General features: G+C 51.6%; 7 protein-coding genes across 7 annotated transcripts; 3 read left to right on the forward strand and 4 right to left on the reverse strand.

Moving 5' to 3' along the window:
• The first annotated feature begins 422 nt into the window (after window positions 1-422).
• M431DRAFT_502603 (hypothetical protein) lies at window positions 423-1,186 on the forward strand. The gene has a single exon (XM_024918173.1). The coding sequence runs from the start codon at window positions 567-569 to the stop codon at window positions 1,116-1,118; it is 552 nt and encodes a 183-aa protein (XP_024780143.1). The 5' UTR covers window positions 423-566; the 3' UTR covers window positions 1,119-1,186.
• A 211-nt stretch (window positions 1,187-1,397) lies between these two features.
• M431DRAFT_182757 (hypothetical protein) lies at window positions 1,398-1,752 on the reverse strand. The gene has a single exon (XM_024913145.1). It carries the CDS (start codon window positions 1,659-1,661, stop codon window positions 1,440-1,442), a length of 222 nt encoding a protein of 73 aa, XP_024780144.1. The 5' UTR covers window positions 1,662-1,752; the 3' UTR covers window positions 1,398-1,439.
• Window positions 1,753-1,843: 91 nt separating this feature from the next.
• M431DRAFT_489236 (hypothetical protein) lies at window positions 1,844-4,182 on the forward strand (the record flags this gene model as incomplete). Its single annotated transcript, XM_024916651.1, has 4 exons — window positions 1,844-1,913; window positions 1,985-2,099; window positions 2,256-2,383; window positions 2,450-4,182. 4 exons carry the CDS (start codon window positions 1,844-1,846, stop codon window positions 4,180-4,182), a joined length of 2,046 nt encoding a protein of 681 aa, XP_024780145.1.
• Window positions 4,183-5,068: 886 nt separating this feature from the next.
• Window positions 5,069-6,141, reverse strand: M431DRAFT_182658 (hypothetical protein). The gene is made up of 3 exons (XM_024913144.1): window positions 5,580-6,141; window positions 5,440-5,511; window positions 5,069-5,332 (listed from the first exon to the last, which is right to left on the reverse strand). Exons 1-3 carry the CDS (start codon window positions 5,773-5,775, stop codon window positions 5,202-5,204), a joined length of 399 nt encoding a protein of 132 aa, XP_024780146.1. The 5' UTR covers window positions 5,776-6,141; the 3' UTR covers window positions 5,069-5,201.
• Window positions 6,110-6,489, reverse strand: M431DRAFT_502606 (hypothetical protein). Its single transcript, XM_024918174.1, has one exon. The coding sequence runs from the start codon at window positions 6,372-6,374 to the stop codon at window positions 6,210-6,212; it is 165 nt and encodes a 54-aa protein (XP_024780147.1). The 5' UTR covers window positions 6,375-6,489; the 3' UTR covers window positions 6,110-6,209.
• M431DRAFT_182890 (hypothetical protein) lies at window positions 6,142-7,614 on the reverse strand. Its single transcript, XM_024913147.1, has 4 exons — window positions 7,506-7,614; window positions 7,182-7,450; window positions 6,719-7,132; window positions 6,142-6,638 (listed from the first exon to the last, which is right to left on the reverse strand). The coding sequence occupies exons 2-4, from the start codon at window positions 7,231-7,233 to the stop codon at window positions 6,508-6,510; spliced, it is 597 nt and encodes a 198-aa protein (XP_024780148.1). The 5' UTR covers window positions 7,234-7,450; window positions 7,506-7,614; the 3' UTR covers window positions 6,142-6,507.
• A 208-nt stretch (window positions 7,615-7,822) lies between these two features.
• Window positions 7,823-8,067, forward strand: M431DRAFT_502607 (hypothetical protein). Its single transcript, XM_024918175.1, has one exon. The coding sequence runs from the start codon at window positions 7,829-7,831 to the stop codon at window positions 8,027-8,029; it is 201 nt and encodes a 66-aa protein (XP_024780149.1). The 5' UTR covers window positions 7,823-7,828; the 3' UTR covers window positions 8,030-8,067.
• The last annotated feature ends 1,905 nt before the right edge of the window (window positions 8,068-9,972 follow it).

A 9,972-nucleotide genomic window follows, 5' to 3' on the forward strand; every position in this document is an offset into this window, starting at 1 on the left:
TTATCGCTTGAGGTGTGCCTGCGTCAAAGCCGCATTACCTCATCGCTATAGCGGAGCCCAACAGCCTAAGCTCTCTTCAGTGATCCACAAGCACGTTGACGCTGGTGCGAGAAAGGATTACCTGGGGTGAAGGCTGTTTATAATCCCCATGGCTGATTGTATTTTTGCATTAGCCTGTAGAAAAGTTAGATGTTGGAAGTCTAAACAATGCTTTTACGCCAATTTACCCAGTTGCCAGGTCGTTCTGGAGTCAAGCGCAGCCTCTGTTCTCAAGTACTTACTGAACCATGTGCAACAGAGCTACTGTGCTTTAGTACCTACCTGATGGAATCCATAGAATCCTACAAGACTCCGGTACCGGCAAATGCATCATATGCGTCACTTGAGATTTGCAGTTTATCTTCCTCGCACCCGTTAATCCAGAACTTATGACCCTGATCTTTATGCGTTGAAAAGTAAATTGCCCGCCCCATTCTCAAGTCTTCCTTTACTTTGAAGGTGTGTTGACTCAAATCTTGTCGTCCGATACACAATATACCTACCCTGTAGCTAGGCGCCACGATACCATGGCAACACAACCTACCGCCTCGTCCGTTCTTGTTCGCCAAGCCTCTTCTTCATCAGATCTCGCAGCAGTAGTCGAATGCTTCAGAGAGTACACTACATGGCTAGACGAAGATTTGACTCACCAAAATTACACCGCCGAGCTAAACGGGTTGCCCGGGAAATATGCAGCGCCCACTGGGGCACTTCTCCTCGCTGTGGATGCAACAACAGACACGGTCCTTGGCTGCATTGCTCTGCGGCCTCTAAACCTTGAGTCTGTATATCTGGAATCGCAACCTGCAGGGCTACGCTACTGCGAACTCAAACGACTGTTTGTATATCCAGAAGCCCGTGGGAGACAGGTAGCCAGGACTCTGCTCGTAGAGGCAGTGAGATGTGCCCAGGCCGCGGGCTATGACGAGATGCTACTCGACACACTGTCAAAGATGACTGCCGCCATTAGCTTGTACAAGTCTGAAGGATTTGTGGAAACAGAGCCGTATAATTCGAGTCCGTTGAACGGCACTCTGTATTTCTCAAAGCCGTTGTCAAGGGTAGAGATAGATTCTTAGTACCTGTATTATATGCCACATACCTAGACCTACCTTAGAAGTTACTCAGTCTTAATCACTCTGTCCGCCTCCTATTCGGCCAACCTGCACTAAATAGAGTGCGAATTCTTATTGGATTGATTGCATGCGCCCAGGTACTGTACGCTCTTGTGGTACAGTAATAACAACACCACCACCAGTCCGTACCTCCTTGGGCTCCTATCTCGGCTCAACCCCGGCTAGCACCCGCATCTGGCTTCCACCATAGTTCCGAGATGGCGGCGTCTCCCCACTCCTCCAAAGACACCAACCCGATCAGCGGCGACGAGGCGCGGCTGCTCGTCACCAACTCTCGTGCGTATACTTTTTGCCTTGGCCGGGCTCGAGCCTGTTTTCTTTTTCGTCCATGGGCGCGACGCCGCCCCGATCAATTGAGCCATGGGAGACGATTGTTGCCATCCAGTATGTTGATAAACAAAACATAATCCGAGCCACCACAAGTCCTACTTCCTCCTCCTTGTCTCGTCTCCGTCTCCTCGTCCTTGCTCTTCCTTCACCGTTCATCCGCTTTTGCTGTCTCTGCTTCTCTCTCGCAACTCGTCCAAACACATCTGATCCCGTCGCCGACCTCTGCTCTTCCTTGCCGTGCTCTTTCCGACGCCCAAATCATAAGCTGATCCCGCCTCCAGAAGTCGTAGATCCGGCCCCGGGGACGGCACTCTTTTCGAGAAACACAATTGACCACCATGGCGACGTCGCGATATCAAACTGCCGAGATGCGGCGCCAGGTCGGCTCCCCAAGGCCCAAAACACGAGGTGGGTTTCAGCACCATATCATGGACCGATATCCAGACCAGACCAGACTGAACCAGGCTGACCGTCAACAGAAAACAAGGAGACGCTCTGCAGAAATGTTCTTATCTACGGTCATTGTCGCTATGAGGACCAAGGGTGTTCCTTTTCGCACGACCAGACCAAGGGGAATTCGCCCCAGCAAGACAAGTAGGTGTTGATTTACCCTTCATATGCTAAATATAAGAGCAACGAGTCCGAGTCCCCCCCCCATCTCGGTCGATGCTATACACACACGCGAGCACATGCTCTCTTGGTTCCTGGTTCATGCTCTATGGCTGTTGCTGACCTTGCTGCTCGTTATAGCTCGAAAAAGGCGCTGAATGTCGAGTCGCCATCTTTTACACCTTCACTTCTACAACCTATCAACAAGAAGCCTACATTTTCCTCACAAGCTGTCACCGCCCCATCTTTCACTCCGCGTGGCCTAGGAGGTAAGTCCGAAGCATTGTCAGTTCAAACACTTGATTTTTTGGGTGCTAACTGTATCTGATTCATAGCTGCCACGCCATCTACTTTACCAGACACCGAGGCACCCATGTTTAATCCTGCTTCTATACGGGAATTCACGCCCAGCTTCGATCTCAGCTCTTCCTCTGTACGACCTCCTCTCCCAGATGCCCCAACTCCTCCTCTCCCATATCCTTCCACCTTTGTCCCCGCAGGAGCTCATCCCATTCCAATTTCGATTCCACTAACGGCGGTGGCCAAGGCTGTATCAACAAATGGGACTTCACAAGATGGAACCGTCACATACGATCCGTTTGGGATGTCAAACCAAAACATGGCCACGACGCCATTCAACCCCTATGCTGAAGACCATAATGCCATGGCTGGCGCTCAGTCTACATATTTTCAAACGCAAAACGCTTTTGCTGCCCCATTACAACCATTGCAGCATCATCTTTACGCTCCCATTGGGCCATACCGAGAAGATCTGATGCCATACCACCGCCTCAGTCACGAGTTCTTCTTACCGGAGAAGCTGAGAGAGGAAATGCAAAAGAAGTCGGAAGCGGCCCTTCAAGTAATGCCTAATTCCCAGCTGCCACAGTTGGAGAACTACCACTCCTTGGTCGCCCTGGATACGACCCATCGCAAAAATGCAAACATATTTGGATACCCCAGCTGGGTGTACAAAGCCACTTCGTCCAAGAATGGCAATCTTTATTGTCTGAGGAGATTGGAAGGCTTTCGACTGACAAATGAGCATGCCATTCGATCCGTAAAGGAGTGGAAGCGGGTTGATAATGCCAACGTTGTCAGCATCCACGATGCCTTCACTACGAGGGCTTTCGGAGACAGTTCCCTCATTTTTGTGCAGGACTACCACCCGCTATCCAAGACGCTGGCTGAGGCACACCTCACGCCAACTGTGGCGGCAAGCGGCCGATTCCAGCCAAAGCCGCCCATTACCGAACAGGTTCTCTGGGGGTACATTTCCCAGATTGCCACGGCCCTCAAGTCGATACATGACAACAACCTCGCAGCGCGCTGTGTGGATGTTAGCAAGATTATTTTGACGGATAAGAACCGAATTCGCCTCAACGCGTGTTCCGTACTGGATGTAGTTCACTTTGACGTTAGACGGCCAGTCCAAGAACTGCAACAAGAAGATTTGTTGCATTTCGGCCGTACCCTACTTTGCCTTGCCACTGGCAACCTCCCCTTGCAGCTCACCAACTTGAATGCGGCCATGGAGCAGATGAGCAGGACCTATTCTGCAGAAATGAGGGATACCATTACGTGGCTGCTGACGCCAACTCCAGCCCCGGCACATAAGTCGATTGACGAGTTCATTCAAGGGATAGCGACCCATATTGTAGCGGCCTTTGACCAGAGCCAGCATAGGGCAGATGCTCTCAACTCTGAGCTATTCCGTGAACTGGAAAACGGAAGGATTGCCAGGCTCATGATGAAGCTTGGCACCGTCAATGAGCGGCAAGAGTTTGAAGGCGACCGAGCCTGGTCGGAAAACGGAGAGCGATACATGCTGAAGCTCTTCAGAGACTACGTCTTCCACCAGGTGGATAGCAATGGGAACCCTGTCATGGACATTGGACACATGATACGCTGCCTCAACAAGCTCGATGCCGGCGTTGACGAGAGAATCTGCCTGACCAGCAGAGATGAGCAGACCAGCTTTGTTGTCAGCTATAAAGAGCTGAAGAAGCAACTGGTAAATGCATTTAACGAATTGATAAAGGCGGCCAAGCCGGGCAGAACCTTTTAGGAGATGGAGCCTAGCTACGTCGCGTAGGAGAAGAGACGGATATGGGATGCGAGCAAACCATTGACGGTGTCCGGTGAGCCCTGTTGCTACGATGAGCTGAACCATAACCAAAGACAAGACCAGGACGCGGCTGCTCTGCGAGAGACCATGGCAAATGAGTCGATGAGAATTTGCGACAGAAAACGAAATGGATCACAACAATGTAGCTAGCAGCTTTTGCTGGCACTGAACGATTTTGAAATGTTATGTTTTGTTCTGGATAATGTGAGAAAGCATGGGAGGGGATAGAAGAGAGAATACAAGAGTGCAAGATGCAAGATGCAAGATGCAAGATGGAAGGGAAAGATGGAGGACAGAGGGGGAGAAACTGGAGAAGAGGGCATATCCACAGATACATAACACCAAAAAAAGCTATATACTTACTGCCAATCAATTTACATTACTATTCACAATACGCTGGCATCTGGTCACACGTAGGCTCGTGATGGGCACCCACAAGGTAGATTTTGGCAGTGATCAGCCTTATTTGTGCGGCACTGCGCATATCCTAGAAGGACTAATCGAGTCGTAACATGACCCTCTCATGCTCGTATCAAGACGTGCCAAACATGTCATGTTTTCCCTCTGTTCTGCTATATCCTCTTGAAGCCTCGAAAGGCGCCTCCAGCCCGAGATTATCGGAATCTCCGTTCTAGGTTGATGTACACATCTTCCCAAGTTCCCTCTCCTCTGGCGATGGAGTCCTGCCATCATCCGAATCTATCACCAGCCTGCCAGTCGTATGCGCCATAGCGATGCTGGCTCCCAAGTTTATGTTTTGTTTCCATCTTCTCGCGGACGGGGTATCTGATAGAAGCCGACCCTTTTTGATATTGTGACTTGTTTGTGTTTTTTCCCCTTCATTTATATCGTTTTTTTTATACTGCAGAATTATTGTTTCCAAGGTAGCATATCGTTGCTTTAATCTTCGTCTTCCTTTTGCTCTTTTTGACAGCGGGGGGCTTATCCGGTTCCTTCCCTTAATCCTCTTCAGGTTGAGCAAAGGGATTGGCGATTTCTTCGCTACCGTCGGCGGGGCTGATGAGGACGAGGAGTGTGCCGCGGACGACGACAAGGCCAAGGGGTCGGGATGATTCGTTGCCTTCTTCGTCTGTTGGGAGCGGTTGGGTTAGTTACAAGCCATGTCATCATGACAGCGAGTTATTGCTCCGTGGTAAATAGCTGTTGCAAGAATGGGCCATAGACAGAATTACTGACCTCGGAGGGTTTCCTGCACTTCGTCAAGGACGAGGTTCATGAGGGCATCGTAGCCTTTGAGAGTACCACGGACTGTTTCATTCCACACAAAGTCAGTCAGTCACCTGAAGCTTGGAATTCTGTCGCCCTTTTCTTTTTACCTTCGCGGCCGCCGTTAAACTTGACGGTAATCTCCTTGTCCATGTACTTGGCCAGGTCCAAAATGTTCTCCTTCTTGGGCCTCTCGCCCTGGGCAGCGGAAGCGCCTCCACGGCCACCACCGGCACCTCCTCCGCGGCCTCGATAGTTGCCTCGGTCACCGCCGCGGCCGCCTCTGTGCGAAGGTCTATCGGACATGATGGCTGCTGCGCATTGGCTTGCTGTTCCTCTGCGTTGTTTTCCCGGGGCGACAGGGGGAACGGATTGGTCGAGCTTTGGGGCGGAGAGCTTTTGCTATTGAAGCTTGCGGTGCGTGATGTGATGCTACATGATGCCTGGGATTTTGGCAAAGGCAGAGGTGGGGAGCAAGGGAGGAGGGGCTTGTGCCCGATTAGGACTAGGGTGGGACAAGTCACTATTTCTCAATTGAAGCTGTTTTTTACCTTTTATTCAATTCCATGCACAACACCAAAGATCCCAGACTACGGAGTACGACCTGTGCCGGGCGGTAAGTATAAAATTCGGGAGATAACTGTGTCCGGTGTATGCACATGTCCTTAATTGGTATTCCGTAGTGCAAGACCCCTCGGTTTGTGTGCATGGCAAGGTTAGGTACTTATTAGATTGACCAGTTACCTGCACATGCCCGTTCCGTGCAGCAGCAACAACACCAACAACAAGGATGCAATTTTGATGGGAACCTGTCCCGACACATGGAGCCGTTTCCCCCTTGTCTCCTTGTTCCTTCTCGGCAGCAGAGGGCCATCTGATAGGTACGGGCGGAGCTGTGTGTACATATTCCAGGGCACTTATATATAACACGTCCGTACCTAGTACTTGTTCGATTATAAGCATCGCCGAGATATGAAGCAGCTCACGTCAAGGATAGATCCCCGGTGTCCGCCCAACTTACTACCTGGTAGGATCGTATTAGTCGTAGTTACTGCACCAGGCGGTCCACTTTGGTTCGGCCGAGCCTGTTCCCTTTCTGCTCCTCAGTGCTTCTGAGGTGCAGCCGGTCTGAGGATCGAGTGCAAGCCGGTCGAAACACGTAGCATCGGCTAGGTATTATTAGCAGTCGCCTACAGTGGGTGAAGCACGAGCGATGCAAGCAACAGCAATAGGAAGTTGGCCAATTTACTCTGCATTAAAAGTAGGTGCCGCCAGCTAGCCAGTGCCTGTACTGACATGGAATCGGGCGGCAAGCACTCCGTCTGTACGAAGTTCTCCGTGGAGCCTAGTTGATTGCTTTTTTGACAAGGAGCGGTAACCAATGATTGATGCAAAATCTCTCTTGTCGGTAAACGATGGGTTGTCGCATTAAGGGTGGTTATCTTCCGATAAAGTTGTTGCAGAAAAGCTTCCGGAGGACCAGCATCTGCTCCGTTCCAGTTACTTAGTTCCACGTCGGCTGTGCATGCTCTCATCATTGCTTGGCTTGGCCGACATCGACATGGGACCTCGATTTGCCACCTACTTAGAGTAGAAGTGGTGCGTGTGCGTGTGCGTGCGTCGTAACAGAGGTTGGAGTAATGCGAGCATTGCGAGGGATCGTCTTGTATCTATGAGTACCAAGGTAGGTGGATGGATGTTTTGTAACTTGCACTGTTCCACTGTGACTGATCCGTCATATGTGTAAGAACCTTGGTGGTTCATCGCGCCCCATGCCGGAATGTGGGAGACTTTGCCATTGCTACCTCATCATGGTGTTGTGGTGTGATTCAGAGTCGAGTTTCTGCAGCTAGGGAATCCGGGTATGCTGAGATGTGTGTGCCCAGCTCCTACTCCTCCTACCAGGTAGTACCATAGCCTTGGAAGTGTACTCGTAGGTAGGAATCGCGGCAGTCGACGGCATCAGAATGCATGTATCGTCCTGCAGCTGAGTGACATTAGCATGAGTGACAAAGCAGATTGACAAAATAAACCACCTGGGCATCCATGATGAGATCCTTGTAAAGCCACGGATGACTGAGCTAGAGATCAATGGATGTCGTATTACTGCAGCATCTACTGCATCTGGTAACAGCTTAGGTTATTAGTAACCCTGGAGGTTTAGGTGCTTCATATTACAGGTACTAGTACCTGTAGGCTGTAGCCTTAACTGCTCCAGGGCGGTATACGGAAAATTCGCACTTTCTTCCCCTGCTAAGACATTCAGCCAAGGGATGGAAAAGAAAGAACCTGAAAGCGAAAGGGGCTTGCTTTCCTTTCCGCTCTTTCCCATTCCTTGCTCAGCCGGAGCTTACGCCAGATGTCGGTTGACAAGCTGCAGAAGCCGCGGCCGCACAACCTTCCTTCTCCGTCAGAGCCGCATCCTGGCCTACCAGGTACTATACTCGTAGTAGGTACAGTAGGCTGGGAAGCTACCAGGCAAGGCCGGGCATGTCAACCTGGAAGGCAAGGCAAGAACGAGCACAGGACAACAAAAGCTTGGACCAGGAAATGTATTTAGGCCTGAAGATGTAGAAACTCGACTGAACTTGTGCCGCTGCTTGCATCACCACCGTAGTCGTGCAGTTATCAGAAGCAACAGGCAAATCATATGCCTGCCATTCGTCCGCCGTCGTTCCTCGCATGCATTGAATCTCTCCATCTTCTACGAAGGATCCTCTCTGTGGCAGCAAAGAAGCGGCAGCCCATAGTTGCTCGTACATACGAGTATCTAGTCGGCCCATGGATTCCGGTCTCCTCTCCATGCCCAGAAGCGAGGCTTCGGAATTTCCTCTGCTGCAGCGGTGCGGAACCCAACGATCTGCGGAGTACAGGTGGCGGACCAGATTGGGCGACGAGAATCCAGCGATACGGCTGGCATCCGAGCAAGATGGAGAGGGCGTGTACCAGAGAGCGTCTTTCATCAAGGGGGGTCCCAGACGAGGAGGAGAAAAGAAGAGAGTAGAAGGAGAGGAAGAAGACACAGAGACGGAGGAGGGGGGAGGGGTACGAATACGCTGTGGTGAATCCCGGGAGACGGCTTGGAGCCTCTCCAACAAGGGCTGGATGAGAAAAGCGGCAGATGGGAGACTGAGCCGGGAGAGATGCTGAGACCGGGATGGAGTCGACATGCAGCCGGTTCGCTGGCTATCGGCAGTGCAGAGGCCAATCGACGTCTGTCCGCGTTGGGCTCTTGACTTGGGCTCCCTGTCTGCTCACTCACTCGACTTGACACGCGGTTTGCTTGCTTCTGATGCATGACAATTGCACCAGTGGGCAGATATGCATACACCATCACGACGCATTGCATTGTCAGTCAATTGTTACGAGTTCTTTGCACCGGACAGCCTACGAGGACCGGTAGGCATATCATATATGTGGACATCCTTACGACACGGTGTTGACGGTATACCAACCAGCTGCTGCTCGTATGGAGCGTCCCCTTTGCATTCACAGACGGCCATGGGATGGGTGGTGTCTCTTGGGGCTTTTTGCTAGTTGTCGGTCTCCAACTCGGCCCTCGAGATGTTACACAAGGACGAACCAAAGTCCTATGGCTGCCTAGGCGAAGCTGCCCGCTGCTGCCACACGGCGTCGCCTCCTTGCTACTGCATTGCATACAGTAGTAGGCGATGCCAACAAGAAAACACACGCACACGTCACAATCAAACACACCTTGACTCTCGCTCACTCACACGCACATACACACCTTGGTTTTGGGTCGTAATAGCCTCGACTCGGGTCTCTGGTGTGTACTAGGTCTAGTGCTTGTACGAGTACCAACCAAATGCAATGCTCGTACATTAGCACTGTCGTCGTTAACTGCGGGCCTGGCCGTGCTTTGACCTGGTCGACCTGAACCTGAGCTACCAGCTAGTCTCACAGCTAGCACGCCGAGCTGTCCTGGGTATTTGGTTTCAATCTCTGCTGCTGGCGTTAGCTTGAGGGTCTCGCTGACTTGCAGGCAGGGAACAGGATTGCCGTAACGCGCCCACTTTGCGGAAATCTACTGGAACTCTGGGGGCACAGCAGGGCCGCCCGGTCCGCTTGACGATCACTCCTCGCCATGCTCTAGCCGGCACTTAACGTTAAGGCTTGGGTTACCTTGGCCGTCCGGAGCTCGAGTCGATAGCGGAGCAGCAATTGCTCCGTTCCTTGCTGCTTGGGTACGAGCACATGCTGCGAGCAAACAAGAAGTCGACCGCTGGTTGGTGGCGTTTGGCGTCACAATGGTCCAGCGCCGCCTACGGAGCTGCTACCAGGTATCTACAAGGAACATGAACAGAATATGTGACGAGTTGCGCGCAATGCACCCCCTATTATTCATGCCTTGGCGCATGCGGCAGAGTGTGAGAAGCCCGGCCGGTGTCTCCATGGCTGTTTGCGTCTTGGTTCATTTCTTACATATGACTTCTTCCAGGGACCAGACACACACCGTCAGCTAAAAGAAAAGAGAAACAAAAA

This window comes from Trichoderma harzianum, assembly GCF_003025095.1.
Source record: "Trichoderma harzianum CBS 226.95 unplaced genomic scaffold M431scaffold_1, whole genome shotgun sequence".
Lineage (NCBI taxonomy): Eukaryota > Fungi > Ascomycota > Sordariomycetes > Hypocreales > Hypocreaceae > Trichoderma > Trichoderma harzianum.

Bases quoted from the DNA above. Each gene is read 5' to 3' on its own strand.
- M431DRAFT_502603 (XM_024918173.1), top strand. From the start codon at position 567: ATGGCAACACAACCTACCGCCTCGTCCGTTCTTGTTCGCCAAGCCTCT.
- M431DRAFT_182757 (XM_024913145.1), bottom strand. From the start codon at position 1,661: ATGAACGGTGAAGGAAGAGCAAGGACGAGGAGACGGAGACGAGACAAG.
- M431DRAFT_182658 (XM_024913144.1), bottom strand. From the start codon at position 5,775: ATGTCCGATAGACCTTCGCACAGAGGCGGCCGCGGCGGTGACCGAGGC. The intron at 5,512-5,579 runs GTAAAAAGAAAA...GGAATGAAACAG, and splicing joins GTTTAACGGCGGCCGCGAAG to TCCGTGGTACTCTCAAAGGC. The intron at 5,333-5,439 runs GTCAGTAATTCT...CGCTCCCAACAG, and splicing joins AGTGCAGGAAACCCTCCGAG to ACGAAGAAGGCAACGAATCA.
- M431DRAFT_502606 (XM_024918174.1), bottom strand. From the start codon at position 6,374: ATGTACACACAGCTCCGCCCGTACCTATCAGATGGCCCTCTGCTGCCG.
- M431DRAFT_182890 (XM_024913147.1), bottom strand. From the start codon at position 7,233: ATGAACCACCAAGGTTCTTACACATATGACGGATCAGTCACAGTGGAA. The intron at 7,133-7,181 runs GCAAGTTACAAA...CATAGATACAAG, and splicing joins ATCAGTCACAGTGGAACAGT to ACGATCCCTCGCAATGCTCG. The intron at 6,639-6,718 runs GTAAATTGGCCA...AATAATACCTAG, and splicing joins GCACCTACTTTTAATGCAGA to CCGATGCTACGTGTTTCGAC.
- M431DRAFT_502607 (XM_024918175.1), top strand. From the start codon at position 7,829: ATGTCGGTTGACAAGCTGCAGAAGCCGCGGCCGCACAACCTTCCTTCT.